General features: G+C 43.4%; 1 protein-coding gene across 1 annotated transcript in view; it reads left to right on the top strand.

The window, feature by feature from the left end:
- ATP6V0D1 (ATPase H+ transporting V0 subunit d1) overlaps positions 1-22706 on the top strand; it is a 98309-nt gene that overhangs the window by 55209 nt on the left and 20394 nt on the right. Inside the window, exon 2 of the mRNA XM_072636056.1 lies at positions 2522-2693. Within this exon, the coding sequence (XP_072492157.1) occupies positions 2522-2693 (172 nt within the window). The remainder of the gene's footprint in view (positions 1-2521; positions 2694-22706) is intronic.

Here is a 22706-nt window from a genome sequence, read left to right as displayed (position 1 = left end):
AGGATTTTACTGAGTGGCCAATGACCTCTGGGAAAAGTTTGTTCTGTTACTAACCATGGTGTGGCGGATATAGAGGAAGTAGCCCTAGCACTAAAGATAAGCTATCACTTGATTTTATCAGCGTGGTGAATATGATATAGATAGTCTTGGGCTAGCAGCTGTTGGGCTAGCTTGTATTATTGTACCAGACAAGAGAATGTGGTGTTCTTATCTTCAGTTTTTGTCCACCATGGCTCTCAGCTCTGCTGCTCCCCTGTGCTGACTCTTGACCTCAGGACAGGGAAAATTCTTGGATTTTTAAAATCATAGGGATTTTGGAATCCTGGAAGGGATCTTAGCAATCATCTTATGGAAGGAAGAGAGGCAGAGAAAGGAAAGGATCTGAGGGCAGCACATTTGCTGGTTTAAACTTTCTGAATCAATAAATTGCCAAACAATTAGAGCTTTGCAAAAATATCACAGGCTGACTTGGGAGGTGGGGGTTCCTCCTCACTGGAGCTCTGCAAGCAGAAGTGGAATGATCATTTGCTGAGTGTATTGTTGTAAGCATTTGTCAGCTACTGACGGGTTGGATTAGCTGGCCACTGTGGCCCCTTCTAACTCTGAAATTCTGAGATTCTGTGACTTGCCCAAAGCCATAGGTAGAGACTGGTTCAGCTTCAGGTCTCTTGACTTTAAATCCAGTGTTCTTCCCTTCCACCATGCTGCCACTTATAGATTCTATTTCATGACTGTCTCTCAGAGTCTTTCCCTTCCCGCTACCTCACAGAGTCAATGTGGGGATCAAGTGAAAAGCTTAGAAAGTACTTTAAAAAACCTTAAAGGCCCATGTAAGGGCTAGCTATTATGATGATGATGGCGTCTTGATTCTATGAGATCTGTGTTGAGATCCATCATCCTTTCCTTCCATTTGCTTGGATGACCTGTCCTGTACTCCTATGACAGCGGAAGTTGTGTTTTCCCATTTCTTGTCCTCACCTCCACCCTCTCTACCACTTCTAACGTGTCATCAACTAACTTCAGATAGTTTTATTTTAAACCCTAAATTCTTGGTGCGAGGTAAAAGAACAAGTTCTTTGAAGGTAGGACATGGGTTTTTGGTTTTGTTTTTCATTTTTGTCTTCACAGCCTCATTGTCTAGCCCAGTGCCTTACAACAAAAGTAGGCATTTTGATAATATTTATTTAACTGAAAGGGAGAAACTTCTTTGTAAGAAAATCTCTCTTTTTTTTTTCTTGTACTTGGGACTTCAGATCCCAGCGCTGCATTTTGCCTAGGGCTTGAAGCATTTGAAGAAAGGGAAAGGATTGACTTGTGTATCATCTTTTGGAAGTATAGAGAGGCTTGGTGGCATATCTGTAGGGAAAGATAGAAAGAAATAGGACAGATTCACATTTAACCCCCATCTTCATCCTGTTACTAGCTTTATTTGAAGACCAGACTAGTGTCTTGGGCTTTTGGAGTTTGGGAAATAGGGGGAAACTGTCACTGGGGTGAAGCCCCCTACTTTGACTTCTCCCCCACATTCAAAACCTGGGAGGGGAAGGGAAGGAAGGAAGGGTACAATTTGAGGGGATATGATGTTAGGTGACTGGAGAGAAGTGATAGAAGTGACCTCATGCCAAGCCACTGGCCTCAGGAGGCTAAAGCTCTGATTGTGAGCTTCTGGGGAGCAGAAGTGTGGTCAGCTCTACAGGAGAGGTTTCCCTTTATCTCTAGGGTTCTAATTGCCTCCTCAATCTGTCTTCCATTGCCTCTGACTAGGGTTGGCAGATAAATTATGATAATCTAGTCTCACCCATTGACCAAGGGCTGAAAATTTGGGGGTCAAATGGAGGGGAGCTGGGTGGGTAACCATGGGCCTTATGAGTTATTCCTTCTCTCCTTCCCTACAGTCACTTGCAAAGGGGAGTGGTCAAATATTCCTGAAATTGAGCTAGTTCTGTAAATGAAGGATCTTCTTGAGGAGATAAGCCAGACCTTTCCTGTCCAGCCTCCTTGACTGGGCAATGAATTTCAGCTGTTGGGCTCCTGGAGCAGTGTTGTGCCAGCCCTAGTTCTTTTGGCCATTCCTTACTTGTGTTTGTAGGATCCCTGTGGCGTTCTAGTCCTGCATTCTTTAAGGTGGATAGGAAAGTGAGATACAAAGAGTTTCAGAGCTTTGGGATTAGAGGTAAGGAAGGTCAAGGGTGCTGAGAGGACTTTAGGAAGGGTGTTTCGGAATAGTGGGCCTGAGTTTCATGGCAGGGCAGTGTAGTGAAATAAGGATTTCCCTGGAGTCAGAAGCTGTTCTGTGATTTTGGAGAAACCGCTTAAATTCTTTATAAAATGAAAGACTTGGACTTGATGAACTTATAAGATACCAAAGATTACCATTTTATTAGCCAGGAACTCTGCCTTGGGGTTGGAACAAGACAGTAAAGGAATTTGAGGAGGGGCAAGTGTCTATAAGTGGGACATCAGACTTCTTCTGACATGTTCTTTTTTCCCTCCCTCCTTCCCATACCCCTTTGGGTTCTAGATCTGAAACTACACCTCCAGAGCACAGACTATGGGAACTTCCTGGCAAATGAGGCATCCCCACTCACAGTGTCAGTCATTGATGACAAACTCAAGGAGAAGATGGTGGTAGAGTTCCGCCACATGAGGAATCATGCCTATGAACCACTGGCCAGCTTCCTGGACTTCATCACGTAAGGATTAGATCCCTGCCCCTAAGGTTGTAGGGAGCTCAGTCCTTGCAGCACATTGGAGTAGAGTGATGAACAGAGCTTGGGTTACCCTTATGTACTGGACTAGTTAGAGATGGAGGGAGGTAAAATGGAGCACCAACTTGGGAGCCCAGAGACCCAGCTTCCAATCCCAGCTCTGATGCTTCCTAGCTGTGTGATTTTTTTGTAAATGACTATGCTTCTTTGGCTCTCTGATCTTCTAAGTCCTCTCTCAGCCAGTATCCTCTGGCTGCTTTGAAAAAACCATGTTCCTTAAACCATATCTTAAAATGGGCTTCCTCACTCCATCTAGAGTTTGCAAAGCAACCTGCCTGCCTCTTGGCTATGACTATCTAGTCAAAAGGAACTATAACCCCCATGGAGATGTGGGGCGGGAGTGGGGAGAGAGGGTGGAGAAGCTAAATGACCCTGTAGTCAGATATGTGGCTTTCCAGCTTTTATGAGTGTGCTCTGAGTTAATAGAACAGCTGGAAAGGGTGAGACCAGTTCTGATGGTTTCTTAAAACCCTGGTCTTTAAAACCACAGCCCATCCCCTTTATTAGGGAGCTGGTCGTTCCAGGAGGTATGTTTGGTCCTCTTCTGTTCCTTAGTTACCTGTAAAAATACTCAGCTCTCTGGGCCTGTGTGACAAACAGGTGTGCCCCAGAGATAGCCCTAGGAGGGCCTTGCAAAGGAACATGGCTAGGTGGCTGTTACTGGACTTGGGCTTCCTGTCCCTAATGCTTCTCACTTCTCCCTCCCTCTCCCATAGGGAGTGGCCCCTTACACAAGCTCTAGAGCAACAAGAGCTTTGTCCTTCAGAACTCAGAGTTGGACACCTCTGCCAGCCTTAGGAATCTGCTTTGGATGGGATGGGCCTGGTCCTTGTAGCAAGAGAGCTGGAAACAACCGGTCCATTTGACTCTGCCCTTGTTGTGTCCCTTGGGGCAAGATCTTGAGGCATCAGAGAGGGCTTAGAGATCTGAGTTTGTTCCTTCCCAAACTCCTGTCTTGCTACTTGGATCTCTCCTTTTCCCAGGGATCTGAGGACTAAGGACCATCCCCTGCTCCGACTAAAGGAGTTGGCAACAGGACCCCCAGGGTGTTACCTAAAATACCTCAAAGCCAAGCTTCCAATGAAAACTTTCTGGGACCCATTTATAGTGCATAGTGCCCTCATTTGACCTTTCATGTATAATTGGGTAGCTTTCTAGGGGATGGAAGATGGGGAAAGGGAGTGAAAAGATGTGGGGGGAGGAGAAAATGGAGCTATCCCACTATTCCAGAGAAAGCCCTAAAACCCTTCACTCTCTCTAGTAATAGATTGGGGAGGAGTGGTTGGTATAGTTACTCTTTACTATCATGTTGATTTCCTGGAGTGTTGGGGGGAATAGCAGGAAAAGGGTCTGACCTCCTCTGCCCTGCCTTCCTTGAGTTCCTTTTGATGATGGCTTTGTGCTCATCAATAAGAATCTACTGAGTTCCAGCTGGACTGGGTTCAGTATAACTTGACTTCCTGTCCCTCTGTTCCCTGGGCCATAATGCTGGTAGCAGAGTCCCTTGCCTTCCCATGGTCCCTTTTGTTCTTCTTATGCCTGAGTCTTTATGTAGTCCTGTATTTGCGTTGCCTTTGGGTTGGTTTCCTGGGTAATCTTCCCAGCAGGTTTATGGAGTCGATTTAAAGAGTCTCAGGAGACCTGCGTGAGACTTGAGAGAAGACCAGTGTCCAGTCTCTGTGCTTGATTCTTGTCATCTTCTTTCCTTCTGGGTTTCTTCAAAAGGGTCTATGCCCCTCAGGACCCTTCCCCACTGACCCAGCTTCATTCTAAGCAATGTTTCTTGTTCGGGAGGCCAGGTCTTCCTCCCCTGAGAATCCAGGGGCTTCCCTTGGTATTCTCAGTAGGCCAAAGATGCCTCTTCTGATTGAGGAGCAGCCCTTCTGAGGGCCAGCTCCTTCCTTCTGTGACAGTTTTTGTGCTTAGGGAGAATAGCACAAGTTGTGAATTGGAAACCAGGACATAAGCAAGGGACTGTGTGTGGTGGGACAGTACGGCAGTTTGCCTGAGGGCAGTCATGGGAATTTAACGTATTTGAAATGACAAAAAAACACTTCCTTCATCAGCAGGGATGTATAGCGACTTGGGAAAAAGAAGAGTGTTCTGCCTGGGCTCGGCACTCCCTTCCACTCCCCCTTGTTCACTCTCAGATGAAGAGTTTGGCCTCCTACATAGTTTGCCCTGGGGGATAGAACTCTCTGTCCTGATTTCTTCCCCAGCTGCTTGTTGGATTATGCCTCTGCTAAAATCTCTGCCTGTTTGAGCATCAGCCCAGAGTGAGAATGGCCTAACTAAGCTGGCCCCGAAGGGGTGCTGAGGGGATGATGGGGCTGGAGGGATGGATCATCTGGCCATTGTGGTGGCAGAGACCACATCTTCTCTCTGATGGCTTTAGGCTAGCATCAAGAGACCAGAGTGTGGGCTCTGCTGCATCTAGATGCATAACTTGAAGTAAATCATGTCAGCCCTCTGAACTTCAGGTTCATCTGTCAGAACAAGGATCCTGATGTCTCTTAGAATAATAGACAACAGGGCCAGGAGGACATGCAGTTCAACACTGTCGTATTTTAGGTGGGGAAACTGAGGCTCAGTGAAGGGAGGTAAGTGACAGACAGCAGGGTCTTCTAAGTTCAAATTCAGTGTGTTTTCTGCTGTAGCATGCTATTCCTTTGTACTCCACAGTAGCACGTGTGGAACAAGCAGAGAAAAGGGTTGTGAAAGTACTCGGAAAAATGTTAAATGCTTATATAACCCTTTGGGTAGCTAGGTGGTGCCGTGGATAGAGTGCCAGACCTAGAGTCAGGAAGACTTATCTTCCTGAGTTCAAATCTGACCTCAGACACTTCCCAGCAGTGTGACCCTGGGCAAGTCATTTAATTAACCCTTTTTGCCTCAGTTTCCTCATCTGTAGAATGATCTGGAAAAGGAAATGACAAACCATTCCAGTATCTTTGCTGAGAAAACTCCAAAGGGGATCATGAAGAGTCAGACATGACTAAACAATTACAGTACACCCTTGTGATACCACAAGCCTGGAAATGGTTGTGACCTTCCTTCCTGTGGCTGGTTCTGTATTCATATCGTTCTCATCCTTGGACTCATTCCTAATAAATCTATGATCCTTGTGACAGAAGAGTGATGGGTTTTCTCTGTCCTCCTTCCCAGGGGTATAGGTAAAGAGAAGAGGGACATTTGTCAAAAAGAGGTCAAGTAAGGGAAGGTAGCTGGTTCAGGATGGAGAACTGTGGGAGTCAAGGAGCCCAGCAGAGGTCCTCATGACATTCACCCACTGGTTTTTTGTCACTTATTTCTCCCCTTGAGAACTCTTTCCCGAGGCTTTGGCAGTTAAGTGCGATGTGACTGCTTGGGGGGAAAAAACCTAACTCAATCTTAGACCAGTGTGATGTGGCTGCTGATAAAGCTAACCCAATCTTGGGCTGCATTAATATCAGTAGTGTCCTGATCACGGGAAGTGACAGTGCTGTTGTACTCTGCATTCAAGACTGAGTCTGGAATATTGTGTTCAGGCCTTGGTGAAAAAGAACATTGGTAAACTGGAGCAGACGACAGCAGCAAGGTAATGGTAAAGGGTCTAGAAATCATGTCATGTGGGGAAATTTAGCCTGAAGAAGAGACTTGGGCAGAGATAGATAGGGCTGCTATCTTTAGATAGTTGCAGAGCTGTCTTGTAGGGAATCAGCCTATTCTGAGTCACTCTGAGAAGGTGAGAATTAGAACTAGCAAGTGGCACTTAAGTATAGCTCAACATAAGGAAGGGATTTGGAAGAATGAGAGCTGTCCAGCAGTAGAACCTGCTGCTTCATGAGGTAGTTAGTGAGTTCTCTGTGACTGGGAATATTGAACAGCATCTGCTTCTTCTTATGTCAGGGGTGTTGTAGGAAGGATTCTTGTCCTGATTCTATATACATTGTAGTGCCACAGGCCACCATTTCGATGTTAGGCACAAGGCACCCCTTCTCTGAGCCTCAGTTCCTTCATTAAAATGAAAGGATTGGACTGCTTGGAGTAGCAGCTTTCATTTAGATAGCTGGATAGATAATTTTTTAAGGTTCACAAACCAGTTTCTCTATAGCATTTCTGTAAGGTAATTAGTGTAGGTATTTCCACCCTGATTTTACAGATGAGGAAACCAAAGCTCAGAAAGTTTTTTTAAAATGACTTGCCTTTGGTCACTTAATAACTGACCTGGGATTTGAACCCACATCTTCTGACTCCAAACTTTTTATTCTTTCCACTGTGCCATAATATTTCCCTCGGTATATCCCTGAAGCTAGACCTAAATCTAACATTCTTTGATACTTTCTTGGATCCCTTGGTTGATGGTCAAGTGTTTTCCAGTGTCCCCTTGCCAACAGGACTACCCACACAAGTTCATTTCCCAAACGCCTTGGCACAATGGGCCTTCTCCTCATTGCCATTCCTCTCTGCTTGCTCCAGGGGCACACTGTATTCTCTGAAGCCCTTTGAAGCCTTCCTTACCTTAAGCCAAGATTATCATTCCCTGTCTTTCTAGGTAGCAATCCTTGGGTCTCCCTCATGCTCTCTGGAGCCAGAATCCCAGCTCCCAGTGGTACCTGTAGGGGCTTAGGCAAGGAGGAGGCTGTTTTTGTAGCAGAATCTCTAGTTCAGTGCCTGCACCACCTGTGGGTTTTTCTCCCTTTCGTCCTTTTCCCTATTTAGCCTTTACTGGCAAGGATCACATGACAATTGGTCTGGGAAGCCTTCAGTATTTTCCTCACACTGCATCTAGTACCTGCCTGGTCTAACCTGAACAACTTTCTGTCTTTTCCTTTCCTCTCTTCTCTCTTAACCTCAGAAAAGGATGCTATCCTTGGATTTGGAATCAGAGGCCCCAGATTTGAATCTCACTTCTACTCCTTACTAATTTTTTGACCCTGAGCAAATCCTCACCAGGTCTCAGTTTCTTGGTAGGACAAGGAAATTGAGTTAGATGATTGTTCCTAACATCCGCACCTTTCTTTGCCCCTGATCTAGCTGAACTGTCTGAGGCAGGGTTCAGACTAAATGTGACCTGGCCATACCTACCCTTCCCATCTTGCTTGTGAGATGCCCACCCTCTATCCTTCCTCTGACTGCATCTCTACTATTCAAAATGAGTACCCAGTCTTTCCTGCTAATCTATGGAGCCAGTTCTTCTGGCTGTCATAAATCATTAAGGGCTGGAGAGAACTTTGGAAGTCTTCTCTAGTTGAAGTCACTCCTTTTTACAGATGAAGTCTAAGGCTCAGAAAAATGAAATCATTTATCCATTAGTGACCTGGGTTTGTCTGTAGTGCATTAGACTACTAAATGGATAGTGGATCACGTGCTGACATTGAGGTCAGCAAGACTCAAGACACTAACTCTGTACCCCAGGGCAAATCACTTAGCTTTTCTCAACCTCAGTTTCCTCATCTGTGTAATGAGAATAAGAAAAGCGCTTACCTCATAGAGTTTTTGTGTAGATTAAATGTGCTACTAACGTTCTTTGCAAACCTAATAGTGCAGTGTAAGTATTAGCCACTATTTTTTTGTGTTTGATTCTGACACATTTGCAAGACTCCACAGAGATGTCATAGTTTGCTTCCCCTGCCTAGAACCCCACCAGGGAGATATATATAGATTTATAATACTGTACATACAGCAAATTATAGACAAAACTGTGTACTTGTCTCTGTGCCAAGAGAAAAGTGAAAGGTCATTTTTTCAGATGATGAGCCACTGATCAGAATTGTCAACTCCACAAGCAGTGCAAGGCAGTGAGGAGGGCTCGAGGTCCCCTTTGTGTGCAGCTCTGTGCTGGACTTTGTACAGGAGACATAGAAGTTTAACTCAAACCTTGAAGACCGTCGGGTCTAGTAGGGAAGAGAAGGCCCAGGACAGAAGAGTATGGACCAGCACAAGACACTGGGGAGCTCAGTCTTACGTGTAGTGTTCAGAGAAGGGAGCAATTAGTCACCAGTTTTAGATAATCTTAAGATCTCTTCCAGTTCTAAAACATTCTGTGACTCTAAGGAATAATTACTGAGCATTGCTACCCTGGCAGACCTCTGTTGGAATTGGCCTGGATGCCAGCTGTCATGGGTCCCTGGAGGTTCTGTTAGCACTGGACATTGGGTGGGGAACTGAAGATTCTACCCCAACTTCCCCCTGCACCCCTGGACAGCCTTGGGCTGAAGCAGCAGGAAATGTCTTTGTCTCTTGAGTCTGCAGACCACATTGAGGGTAGCAGCTGGTTCATGAGCCTGTCTTGCCCTCTCTTGCTCACCAGTGGCTGCCCTGTGTAACACAGCTGAGAACAGTTGGCTTCAGGCACTGTAGGATGGTCAGTCACTCCCCTCTGACTCCAGAGATGCCCAGAATTGCCTGGTTGTTGCCAAATCAGCTAGGCAGCTTTCTGTCCCAGCAGCCAAGTTGCTTAGTCAGCAGATCATGGTTCTTCCCCCACACACACGCTCTTTCTATTCCCCCCAACCCCCACCACACACACCCAGTGACCACAGAATCTAGCCAAGCTGGTGCTGTCAGGCCAAGGAGGAAGTTCTGTCTAAGGAACTTTGGGAAACTGTGTGGAACGCATAAGAGTTGTGTCTGAGAGGACAAGGTCACGTCTCAGGAAGCATTGGACAGACCTCAGCTGTCCATCTTCCCACCACACCTAGGACTTTAATGGCAAGGTCTTAGAGGAGAGAGATCCTTAACCAGAGGTCCACAAACTTTTTAAAAAATATATTTTGATAACTTTATTTCAGTATAACTGGTTTTCTTTGCAATCTTATGTGTTTTTGGTATTTAAAAACATTCTGAGAAGGGGTCCATAAGTTTCATTAGACCACCAAAGGGGTTCATGACACACACAGAAATCGAGAATCTTTGTTCTAGAGGACAAAGGGTCACGAGGAGAAGACACACAGGGCTCAGGTCAGATGGGAGCCCTCAGACTGAGCTGCTAAGGGGCCCAATCAGGGAGCCAGCCCAGCCCCTGGGGTCCTTGGGTAGCTGTTGCCAAGGTCCAGCCCCTCTGCTTTCACTCCAGTATGGCCATCCACTGAGTGGAGCAGCCAGCTCTGCTCCCCAGGGAGATTTTGATTGCAGTCTTCTAGGACTGGGTGTGGTAGGCTTTGCACTCCTTCTTTGGGCCAGGTGTCTCTGTCACTCCTGAGGGTCATGTAGGGTCCCTCCTCCCCACTCTGGATTTGGAATGAATCACTGTAGGCTGAGATCCCATATTGGGTTTCCCTGCACTTCTCTGGCCCCAAGCAGACCCTCTGCCTCCCTGGCCGCAGCAGCTGTTTCTGGGCAGCTTGGCTAGGATTCTGTGGGAGTCCTGGAGAGCAGAGAAGGTTTGAGGAGGCTCCAGTGACTCATCTCTGCACCACTTGGCTGACTCCTTTGTGTTTCCTGGGGTATTCGGGGGAGCCACACTCCTGCTTCTAGCCTTGTCTGTTTGAGATCAATCAGCCCATCAGTTCACAATGATTTGCATGTACTCAGCCTGTACTAGGTTTTGTAGGGGTTAAAATCAGCATAAAGCCCAGATTCTACTCTCAGGTAACTTATAAGCTAGCCAGTAGTAAGATTAATATACATGAAAACAGTGGTAAAAGATAAGTCACGTTTAGATAGTGCTTTAAGGTTTGCAACGGGCTTTCCTCTGAAATTTGTAAGGTAAATAGTACACGTGGTATTTTCCCCATTTTACAGACTAGAAAACTGAATCTATAAAAGGTTGTGAACCAACATCTTGTATAAATGTCTAAGTCAGAATTTGAACTCAGCCTTTTAAGTCAAAGTCTAATACTCTACTGTATTGTGCTGTGGGTTCAAATTCTTGCTCAACGCTTACTGCCTATATGACTTTAGTGAAGTCACTTTTCTCAGGGCCTGAGTTTTCTCTTTTGTAAAACGGAGTTGGATTAAATGAGTTTCTAATGAGTGAATGAAAAGGCATTTATAATGCACTAACTGCATGCCATGCACTGTGCTCAGCATTAGCAACACAAATCACATAAACCTAGCAGATCAGTCAGTGCTCTCAGAGAGCAGAAATTCTAACTAGGGGAGACAATACATACAAAAATTCTGCTGCGGGGCATATGGGAGAGCCCAGAAATGCCTGGGGCTTATCTGAAGGTCAGAGGGCAAAGCCCAGGCTTAGGTTCCATCAATAGTCCAGATGGCAGTAGGGTTTGCAGGATACAGAGGGCAGTTCTTAAGAGCTGGAAAAGTCCCTGTGAAATTTATGGGATAAAATGCTGGGACTGTGAGTACAGTGTAAGCTCTCAGGAAGAGAAGTTGATAGAGAAAACTGTTTAGGGAAGGCAAGACTTCAGTTCTTTTATTGGCACTGAAATAGGATTTAGCTAAATAGAAGGGAGCAGGGGACCCCAAGCAGCTTGGCTGCCTTGTAGCCAAAGTCAGTTGTCTGTGGTCCTCACAGACACTGCTAGGAGACTAGCTTATAGTCTGCCCATTTTAAAGAAGGGAACAGTAAGGTTTGAAAGTAAATGCCAAGTGCTCTGGACCTGTAATCAGTTACTACTGCCTACCCCCACCCCAGCCCTGCCTTCAATCATTGAGGGTTTATGTGCCCAGTGCCAGGAAGAATAGAGAATTGTAGTGGTTAAATGCATCTAGTCTAAGCAGAACCTTAATCAGGAGTCTCTTCTTCACCTGCCAATAAGGGAAAGCCCTACCCTTTAAGGGAGCCTATTCCATTTTTGGTCATCAGAGGTTTGAAGATAAAAATGATGCTCCCCTTACTCTTTTCTTTACAGTAAATACCCCTGGTTCCTTCAGCTGATCCTGTGTAGCTCTGTCAGTCTCCTTACTATCCTAGTCACCTTTTTCTGAATGTACTCCAGCTTGGCAGCGTCTTCCTCAAAACATAGCACTCAGAACTAAACTAAACTAAACTCGGATGTCTTTGTGGTTTGACCATGGATGACTGGAGGAGAATTATCGCCTTCCTCCATTGTAGCCTCTTTTAAGCTTGAGATCATAGTAACTTTGGGGTCTGCCATGCTACACTATTGACCTCTAAAGGCTAGAGAAGCCACCAAAGTCCACAAAAATCTGTAGTGTTTGGTTTGGTTTAGTGTTTTGCACAAATGGTTATTGAGCCACACTTTGCCTATGTTATACTGGCAAGATTGAATTTTTTTAACCCACAGTCTTTATACTCATCCCTCTAAAGTCTATCACAATACTATCCACCTTGAGAAATGCCACCATCCCTTCCTTGGTCTTCTTTTCCCCTCTGTCTTTTCCACACAGATGTTAGAGTGATTTTCCTAAAGCTTAGGTCTGACCATTTCACTACTGTTCTCCAACTTCAGCAGTTCCCTATATTACCTGTAGCATCAGATGCTACAGAAATGCCTGTTTGATATTTCAAGTTCTTTACAAGCTGGTTCAAATTTACTTTCCCAAATGCCCAGTTTCCCTTCAGCTATGGGTAGTGAAGCCTCAAGCTCCTTCTCTCAGTCGGGATCTTCATGACATTGTTGGCCAGGCCCCAGGCAGACAGACAGACAGACAGAGAATGGAATGAGGAAGGCAGTAACCTTTACAGATGGGCACAGTTTGAATCACATCATCACATACTGGTGGTATAAGCAGAGGCTGAGAGGGCCAACACAGCTGCATGGCAGCATTCCTTTCCTGGGGTATCGAAGACCACCAGCTTGATCCATGGCTTATTTTCTCTTTGGGCAGCTTCTGGGTGGCTTGGTGCCAATTCTTCTCCATGTGGCCCAGTTGGTGGAATTGCTACCTTCAGTTGAATACGTCAGTGTCCTCTGGGCCTCAGCCCCCACACAGCTGTCTTTTTAGCCTATACCTGTCTAGGGCATTCAGCAGCAAAGAAGAAACCCTGAGGGACAAGATCTCCTACAAAGCTAGCTTTGCCCATTTCATTGTTAGTAATAAGGGCAGCAAGGTGGTCATCCAGGGCAAACTTTGAAGGAGCAAGTTTAAACCCTTAAGATAGAAAGTCAGTGGTATAGTACCCAGAGAAAAATAAGGGAGGGTAACCCAGCTGACTGGAGGAACTGAGCTCCAAAACGTTTCTCTTTTTGTTGTTGTTCTTTCTTTTTTAAATAATATTTTATTTTCCCCCAATTACATGTTAAAGCAATTTTTAACCTTTTTTTTTTAATTTTGAGCTCCAAATTCTATTCCTCCCTCCCTCCTCTCCCCCCCCCCCCCCCCCCCCCGCCATGGTAAGCCATCTGATATAGGCTATATGTGTACAATCATTAAAATACCAAAATGTCATTCTTGATAGCTTCTGGATCATCCCTCTTTAGATGACTTCCTTTGTTCATGGGATCTTACCTTGTGTTTGTCCTTCGTTCTTGAAGAGGACCATGACATCAAGATGATGACTTGCGGTTGACTTTGATTTGAGTGAGGGAGGGCTGTGCAAGGTCGCCAACCTCACCTTCTTCTCCTGAGCCATCTGGGTCTAGTGGCCTGATATTCATCAGGATGAATGGAGATGGCCCAGGATGCAATGGGAGACCCTGGCCCTTTCAGGCTAAGGCCTTATCACATTCTTACTTTGAGTGAGACACACCCATTCAATGAATAGACTTCTTTAAGTAGTTACTCAAGGGATGGCACCTTTAATCAAAAAAAAAAAAAATCAAACCGGAGGGGAAGACCTTTAGGGTTTCTGGATAAAAGAGAAACAATTAGTATTTAGTAATTACATTCACTCTGTGCTAAGTGGGTGGGGACTTGTTGTCCAGTCTACTTATCCTTTCTATGAGGCCTCAGAAATCCACTTTCTCAAAACCTAAAGTATATGCCAGACTATACCCAACTTTCCTTTCCTCTTTCACAAATTCTAAGATGCTTAGTCCAAGTCACTTAGTCCAAGAATGTCACCATTTTTCTTTCATTAACTAATTCCTCCTTGGTTAGAATCAGGTCTGTTTTAGGAGTTTCTCTCATCAATTCCTCTACTTTTTGGAAATTATAATTCAAAACAAGCCAAGAATTTAGCAATTGCACTGCTTTAGGCACAAATAACAGTTATTGAGATCATTTAAGTCCCTCTTCACTTAGACCAAGCCTTCATGCTGGATTTTTTATCTGTTTCCCATATTCTTAATTTTTATTTTCATTCTTGTTCTTCCTTATACTGGGGTAGTCTGTAGTGTACATCACTTTGGTTTCTCTGTTGATCCTCTGTCCAATCCTGACACCCCAGGGTCCTGGGTTTCTTTGTATGAGGGTATCATCTTAATAATCAGTCTTGCTCCACCACCCTTCTAATTTACTCTCTTCTTTTTGAAGAGTGTATCCTCTCCATAGAAATATTCCTGTCATGAGTCCCATCCTATCAATTCTATTATCCATGAGGCTACATTTTCCTCTCTGTGTTAAGCTATCTAGTTTTCTTAATTATCTATATTTTGTGTATTTCTGTCTTTCTCCTTGGATACTGTTTACTGTGAATTATTGGTCTTTATATTCTTCTGTTATATCTGCTACTTTCTATAGTATTTGACTTGCTAGGTATATATGGGTAGTTTTCTTCTCTTTCCCAGTAAACTAATTTTCATCTTAAAAGAAGCATGAGACACTCATGTCCTCGCCATCCTTTCCTTTGGAGCAGAGGTTTCCTAAGACCCCTGATCATTGAATAAAATACCCATTGTAGATGAGGAGATGGAAAAACTGTGGCCAGTGGGATCTACCCACATCTCTCTAGGGCCTTCAAGTTGACCACAGCCTGGGCAATCTGTGTTTGCACAGCCTTCCCCATTTGTTTTTCGGCTCCTCAAATCTTGGCCTTAACTCAGTGGGTTTATCTCTTTGTGTCTTCTCTCTTCTTGGGTCTCTCCAGTCTCTAGCTAATTCCCTTGGTGGTTAGAGCCACAGAATTGTGATGCTAGAAAGAGTCTTAATGATAATATAGCCTAACTCCTTTCTTCCTCTCACCTCGCTTCTACCTCTATCCACATAAATGTTTTGCTAATGAGCAGAAAAAGTCCCAGGAGATTTTCTCAAGCTCCTACTTCTAACAATTCATATTTCTTTAGCATTTTAAAGTTTACAAAGCACTTTACTCATAGCTCCCTTAGGAGCTGAGTACTGCACTATTGTCCCCTGTGTGATTTTTGTTGTTCTTTTAATATAAAAGGTATCAGGAATTAATTTTGTTCACTTAGGAAAGTGAATACAAAAATGCATTCTCACAACTAAATGAAGTTGGTGATAGTTTCTGAATGTAGGACTACATTTTCAGAGTTGATTTCATGAGGAAAAATCATTAGTCCCCTACATAATAGTTCTACATAAATTCAGGAATTTGAGTTTTTGAAGTCCATATTCGAATGGCCTAAGTCCCTACCTAGCTCATAAACAGAAGTGATGGGTAGAAAGGATATTCTTTCAACTTGACATAGAAATCATACTTGTTACCCAATATTTTGTGGATTCATCCATTTTTAGCATTCATGGGATCCAGAAGAGATTATTTTTGAATTGGGATGAACCTAGAGATCATCTAATCCAACTCAGTCATTTTAGAGATGAGAAAACTGAGGCCAAGAGAGGTTATAAGGCCACTGGTGGTGCCATAGTGCCCAGACTGCTAGGCTTGGCAACAGGAAGACCCTAATTCAAAGCCAGCCTCAGATACTAACTAGCTGTGTGACTTTGGGCAAATCATTCAACCTCTGCCTCAGTTTCTTCAACTGTAAAATGAAGATATTAATAGCATCTACCTCCCAGGGTTGTTGTGAGGATCCAATGAAATAATATTTATAAAGTGCTTAGCAGCGTGCCTGACACATAGCAAGCACGATGTGAAAGTTGTTGTTGTGAGATTATGTGACCAGTTTGAAGGGACTTTTGCAGTCATTGAATCCAGCCCATCCTGAGGTGCTAGAGTGATAAACAGTGATGTCAGTTGATGGGGCCTTCATACCACAGAGGTCCTGTCCCTCTCCCACATTCTGCTCTCCTGACTTTGCCACCAATCTGATGCAAGTCCTCATAACCCCAGCTATCTCCAGGGCCTTCCAGTTGCTCTCTCATCCTAAAGTCTCTTCTGACTTGAGTCTACCCTCCATTCAGCTGTCAAATTGGTCTTCCTAAGGCACAAGTCCAACCACATCATCCTTCTATTCAGCAAACTCCCTCCAGGATCACTTGTGAAATCCTGGCTTAGCCTTTAAAGCCCCTTATAATCTGCCCCTTCCCACCTAGCCAGGCTTCTCACACCTCTTCCCTCCCACTTATTTTGCATTCCTATGACACAAGCCTCCTTGCTTTTCAATGCAGAAGATTCTCCATCTTCAGACTCTGGACATTGTCACTGGTTGTCCCTACCATGCCTGGAGCTCTCTTCTTCCTCACTGCCCCGTCCTGGGTTCCTTGAAGGCCTGCCTTCTACAAGACTCCTATCCTAGTCCTCCTTCATCTTTGTGCCTTCCCTGTGGGCCTGCCTCCAATTTATCTCAGATATGTCTTGTTTGTACAGTTAGTTGTGTGTTATCTTCCTGATTAGGCCAAGTTCCTCAAGAGCAGGGCCTGGTTTTTTGGATTCCCAGCACTCAGCACAGTGCCTAGCATATGGTAGGTACTTAATAAATGTATATTGACTGTGTGATCTTCAGGCACTGGAATTCCCAGGCCCTGTCCACCAAGATAGCTTCAAAAATGATTTGTTTTCCCTGATGAGATGATAAAATTAAGGCAGACCACGATGTCTTCCCACAGTCTGGGGTTTCTCTAAGGCTTAAGTTCAGCCTGGGAGAGTCTTGTGGGAGCCCTTGTTGAAGACTGGTGGCCCAGGGCAGCAAGTGTCCTAACTCAACTTAGTTGCTTGTTTCCTTCTGAGACACACATTTGGGCCAAAGCTTTTCTTTCTTTGTCTTTTTTTTTTCCAAATCTGGTTTGGTTTTTATTACAAGGAAGTTTCAGCTTGGAGAGCCTTGTGGGAGAATTGCTCCGTGTCCACTGAGCCCACCTGGAGGGAAGGGAGAGTCCCAAACTCTTGGGTGCCATGCCTGTTCATTGTATCTGAAGAGAGAAGGGTGTTTGTCCACCTGGAACAGAAGACTGTTTTGGGTGTCTTATTTATTAATTTAACCAAACAGGTATTTCCTGAGTACCTGCTGTGTGCTCAGCGTTGGGTTAGGTTCTGTGGTGTATACCGAAAAAAATTCACTTGAAAGGGATTATATATATGTGGTCATGTTCAGGAGTGGTTTGCACCTATCACCTGGAGCTTGCTCAGAAGTCAGAGCTAAAGCTTTGGATGGGACTCTGAGAAAGCAAGAGCCTGGGCGGATCCTGGAAACTAAGTGGCCAAGAGCCCAGGCGGCTGGGTCATCACTCGTTTTCAGTCTCCCTGCCCACAGGTACGTTTTCTTGTCTGTTAGGGCAGACTCACTAATTCCCGAGAGGGAAAAGGGGACAGCAGTCTTAACTGAGCACCAGAACACTCTTATTAATTACTCTCTGTTATTATTATAAGAGGACTCTCACTCTTCTAGATCCACTGGGGCAGCATTTCCCTTTTAGAGCAGCCTCAGGCCCTGCTTTGCAGGAGAGAGAATCCATTCAGTCAAGCTCTCAGAAGGCCAGAGAGGGGCTGACTGGTGGCAGCTAGAAATGAGGAGTGATGATGGGGTCCATCTGTAGATTAGGGGAAGGATATGTGCTAAGGTGTTACATCACTTGCAAGGAAGATGATTTCCTCAGCCCAGGGGACCCACATCTTCAAGTTTCTGTCTTTAGGCAAAGACAAAGCCACCGCCCTCCAGAGGCATGACATCCTGCTACTGTAGATTCCCCAACCTGGCAGACACTGATAATGTGGCAGCGTAGTACAATGGCAAGAGTATTGCATTTGGAGTGTTGAAGGCCTGAGTTTGAATCCCAGTTCTGCTGCTTGGTCTGTGTGTGACTTTGGGCAAGTTACCCTCTAGGCTTAGAGGGGAAAACCCAGACAGGAAACGCTCCAAGCTATTATCTAGCCTGAACCCTTTATAGCAGTGGTTCTTAACCTAGGGTGCTTGAATTAAAAAAATTGATGACTATATTATTCAATATCATTGGTTTCCTTACCAATCCTATATGCTTTATTTTATGCACTTAAAAATATTATTCTGAAAAGAGTTCCCAAGGGGGTCCATGACACCCTTTAGCAGGTCTTAATACTCAATCTAGGGGTTAGGGCCAGTGCTACCTACAACATTTGAAACTTCCTTCATGTAATTAAAATTACCTTATTTTCTGTGATCACTTTTATTATATGTTTGAGTAAAAATTCTCCCCAGCTGTAACTGTGAAAATATATCTTCTCATAGTCTCTTCTAATTTTTTTACGATGTGACTTTTCATATTTAGGCTGTGTGTCCATTTTGAGTTCATTATGGTTTGTGGTATAAGATGTTGGTCTAATTTTTTTGTCGACTGATAGCAATGACAACGAAGATGATGATAACGATAGTAACCAGTATTTATATCATGTCTACTATATGCCAGGCCCTGTGCTGAACACTTTTCAAATATTTCATTTGATCCTCACAACTTCTTGGGTGCTATTATTATTCCCCTTTTACAGTTGTGAAAACTGAGGCAAGTAGAAGTTAAGTGATTTGCCCAAGGTCACATAGCTAATAAATGTTTAAGACTAGATTTGAAGTCCAGTTTATCAAGCATTATTTTCTCCCTCTTACCTTCCCTCTCTTGTCTCCCTAACTGGACAAAAGAAAATTAAAAGAAAACACTTGTAACAAGTAAAAATAATCAAATAAAACAAATTTCCATATTGGCCATGTCCCAAAACATATTCTCCATCTTGATTTCTTTATCTCTCTGCCATCCAACATTGGTTCTAAATCATTCTCCTCCCCTTTCCCAAGCAGCTGATCCTTGGCCCTAGGTGGTCAGTCCATAAGCCATCTCCACTGTAACTCACCTGCTGGTGATTCCTAGGGCTGATGGGTTTTGTGGGAAACAAACTCTCTACCCTTAACTGCTCAGGCTCCATTGTGCCTTGTGACATTCCCTATACGCTATATGTTATTATTCTTTAGAAGAAGGTTGTGGTATATTCTGTCTAGATTCTTTCTGAATAAGCAGGGTCTAATTTTTTTTTTGTCCCTAGCACTGGTTTTCTTATGTAGAAAAAAACCTTCCTTTGTAGAATCCTAGAACCCTAAAATCTGAGTTGAAGGGACCCCAGAAGTTATTAAGTCCAAACTGTACCTGAACAGAAATTCCATCTACAGTGTTCTTGATAAGGTGTCCTTCTCCACTTGAAGAACAGCAAAGACAGGGAATCACTACCTCAGTTGCTCAAAATGTGACCTTACTATAACATGACAGAGGAAGAGAGCCATACTGTTCACTGAAGCTGATCCCTTTAACAGCATACTTGATCCCATTGCCTCCTGACTTCCCCAGCGCTTGGCTGTAGCAGTCATGCCCTCTTTACATGCCATTTATTGTCTCCCACACTATTGACTTCATCAGTTCTCCCTGATTGCCCTCCCTTTCCCACCCTACACCTTCCTTTGATTCTTCCAGCTCGTCAAACCACCTCCATCTTTCTCCTTTCCTTTTCTGTTAAACTTTTGGAAAAAAGTGTTTCTAGGAGATGGTAAAGTAGAAAGAAGTACAATGAGCTCTTCCCAGTCACCAACACACACCTCCAAACATCTAGAAAACTTGTCAGACTGAATTCTGATCAAGTAATCTAGGAAAAAAATCACAATGAGTCACATTTCAAGCCCAGGTTATCATAAAGAGACAGAGAGATCTGCAGACAGGGTCTAGCCAAGAGCATGCTGCAGAGCATTCCAGTGCAGGGAGAGGCTGTGCACCAGGGCAAGAAGAATCAGATCCAGCATGGAGGGACCTAATCTTGTGTGAGTTACATGAATAGATGCCAAATAGCAACTCTTTCATTCATTGTCCAGTTCCAGGTCCCGGATCCAGGGTAGACTGGATTCATTGTCCAGTTCCAGGCTGAGCAGCTCTGTCAAGGGGCCTTGGCTGTAAGTTCAGAACCAAGCAGCAGCTATGTGGCTGAGACCTTCAGAGTGGAGAAAGGTTCAGAGTGGAGAAAGGTTCTAGACCAAAGTTCTGTTGCTCTGAATAAGCAAAGCTTTCCCACTGGCTGACGGAGGCTGAGTCTACCAGCAGTTTACTGAATATGCAAACAAGGCAAACCTACAGGTATATTGTTCAGACCCAGACTTGGTCCTTTATTAGACTACTTGGAGAACATTGAAAACTTGCAGGTCCCCACCCTGAGCAGTCCCTGAGATCTTGGAATAACCCAAGACTGGATACTCCCAAGAAAGCAGCAGCAGTAGGACCAGCCCAGACATTCCCTCCAGAAGTATGCAGAGCCCAGCCCAAAGATCAGTTCCAAAGTCAGCAAGTAGGATGAAAGAATGAGCAAACAAAAAATGGTGACAAAGGACCCTTACGATACAAACACAGAAAATGGGAATGACTCCAAAACATCTACAAGCAAGGCCTCAAACAAAAACACAAATTCAGCTAGAATTCCTGAAAAAAATGAAATAAGGGTTAAAAGGAGTTCAAAAGGTTTTTATAAATGAAATGAGAGTACTAGAGAAAAAACTAGAAAAAAATGAGTTATCGAAAAAAGAATTGGAACAGGAATTAACAGGTACTAAAGAGATACAAAATCTTGCCTAAGCAACAAATGCTTCCTGAAAAGTGGAATTACCAAGTACAAATTGTTTACTTCATGAGACAACCAGAAATATTAAATATAAAATCAAAAGACAGGGGAGGGAGAAAGAAGAAAATGTAAGGGATCTAACTGAAAAAAGTAAGATTGACCTAGAAAACAGATTAAGGAGAGATCGTTTAAGAATCATTGGATTACCTAAAAGTCACGAGCAAAAAAAGACCCTGGAACCTTGTATTTCAAGAACTCTTAAAAGAAAACTGAAATAGCAAATCTACTGTTGACTTCTTGAAAATAATCCAAAATGAAAACATTATCACCAAAATCTAGAATTTCCAGCTCAAACTAGAAAAAGGCTACAAGAAACCAGAAAGAAAGAATTCAGGTAACTAGAAGCTGCAATCAATATCACATAATATTTAGCAGCCGTTGCTATAAAGGAGTAGAGATATCCATGTTTTCCAGAAGACAAAAAGATTTAAGCTTACAACCAAGAATAACTTATCCAGGAAAACTAAATATAATCCTACAATGGGAAAAATGGAACAGAAGACTCCTAAGCATTCCTGATGAAAGGACCAGAGCTACATAGAAACTTTGAAGCACAAATACAAAACTCAAGATAAGCGTAAAAAGGTAAATGTGAGTGAACAGTCATACGGGCCTAAACTCTGTATTCCAATATGGGGAAATGATACGTGGGCCTTTTGAGCACTATGAGCATCGGAGGTAATAGAAGAAATCTAATTAGAGGGTAAGTCTGGGAGTAGTTTTGTTATTTTTTGATGATCTTAAAATCATCAGGAAAAAGAAAGGGAGGACAAATGAAATACATTAGGAGGGGAAAGGAGAGAAAGATTGGGGAAAATCTTCTCACATAATCAGGGTGCCAAACAAGGAGGGATGGGTAGGGCCTATGGGTGACACTTGAATCTCATTTTCATCTGAAATGGTTAAAGGAGGGAAGAGTACACAAACATACACATGGAGCCAGCTATAGAAATGCATTTCACTCAACAGGAAAACAGGAGGGAAAAGGGAAAAGCAAGAAGGGAGAAATAAAGGGGAAAGTAGATTAAAGGTGGAATTAATCCTAGGCAAAACAAACTCTAACCAAAGATATACAAAAATATTTATAGCAGTTACTTTGGTGGTGACAAAGAATTGGAAAATGAAGGGAGTGCCCAGCAACTGGGCAATGGCTGAGACGGCATACCATAGTGCTGTTAGAAAAAGTTGATGAAATGGAAGATTTCAGTGAAACCTGGGGAGACTTTTATGAAGGGCAGAAAATTAGGAATTGTTTCTGAAACTATTCATTATATATGGCTCTTTAAAAAAAATTGATTTGGTTTAGTGTAGTAGTGTAGTAACACTGTCCTGTTTGAGTCCCCTTCCAAATTTCATTCTCTTTTCTATGTATTTTTCAAATGTCTTATTGAGGTTCTTTTCTTTGTTTTTCCCACATCGCTGTCACCATCTCCTCCAAGTACCCACAGTACTTGTAACAAAAATATAAGCAAGCAAAATAAAAATGTATTGTAATTGTCATGTCTGAAAACATATCTCATTTTGCTCAAGTTGTCCTTTCCAACTAAGAAGTGGGTGGGAGAGACTCTTCATCATCAGTCTTCTGGAGAAAAACTCTTTGGTCGTTGGCATTGATCTAATTACAGTGCAGCTAAAATTCAAAAGGAAACATAATCATTGATTTTCAAGTCTTTCAGAGTTTTTTTTTTTCCTTTTGCAACGTTATCATTGTGGAAATAGTTTTCCAGATACTACTGACTTTTAACTCTGCCTCAGTTCATACAAACTTTCTCAAGTTTCCTCAAATTTGTTCTTTTAGTCAATTACATGCCACAGTTTTTTCAACCATTCTTCAATTAAAGTCCACCCTCATTGTTTCTAGTTCTCTGCTGTAGCTAAAAGTAATGTTGTAAATACTTTTGTACATAAGGGTCCTTTCCTCTTTCTTTTATATTTTTGAGGAATATCCCTTTTAGTGGTGGGTCAAGGAATATGCATAGTTTCATGATATTTGGAGTATAATTCCAAATTGCTTTCAGATCTTTTGGACTAGTTCATCACTCAACCAGCAGTGCAGTTGTGTGTCTGTCCTCCAGTAGCACTTCTCCTTTTATGGTCATCCTTGCCAATCTCATAGAGGTGAGGATAGAACCTTAGAATTGTTTTAATTTGCATTTTCCTTATTGCTGATA

This window comes from Notamacropus eugenii, chromosome 1 (assembly GCF_028372415.1).
Source record: "Notamacropus eugenii isolate mMacEug1 chromosome 1, mMacEug1.pri_v2, whole genome shotgun sequence".
NCBI lineage: Eukaryota > Metazoa > Chordata > Mammalia > Diprotodontia > Macropodidae > Notamacropus > Notamacropus eugenii.
This window is presented reverse-complemented; position numbering and strand designations above follow the sequence as displayed.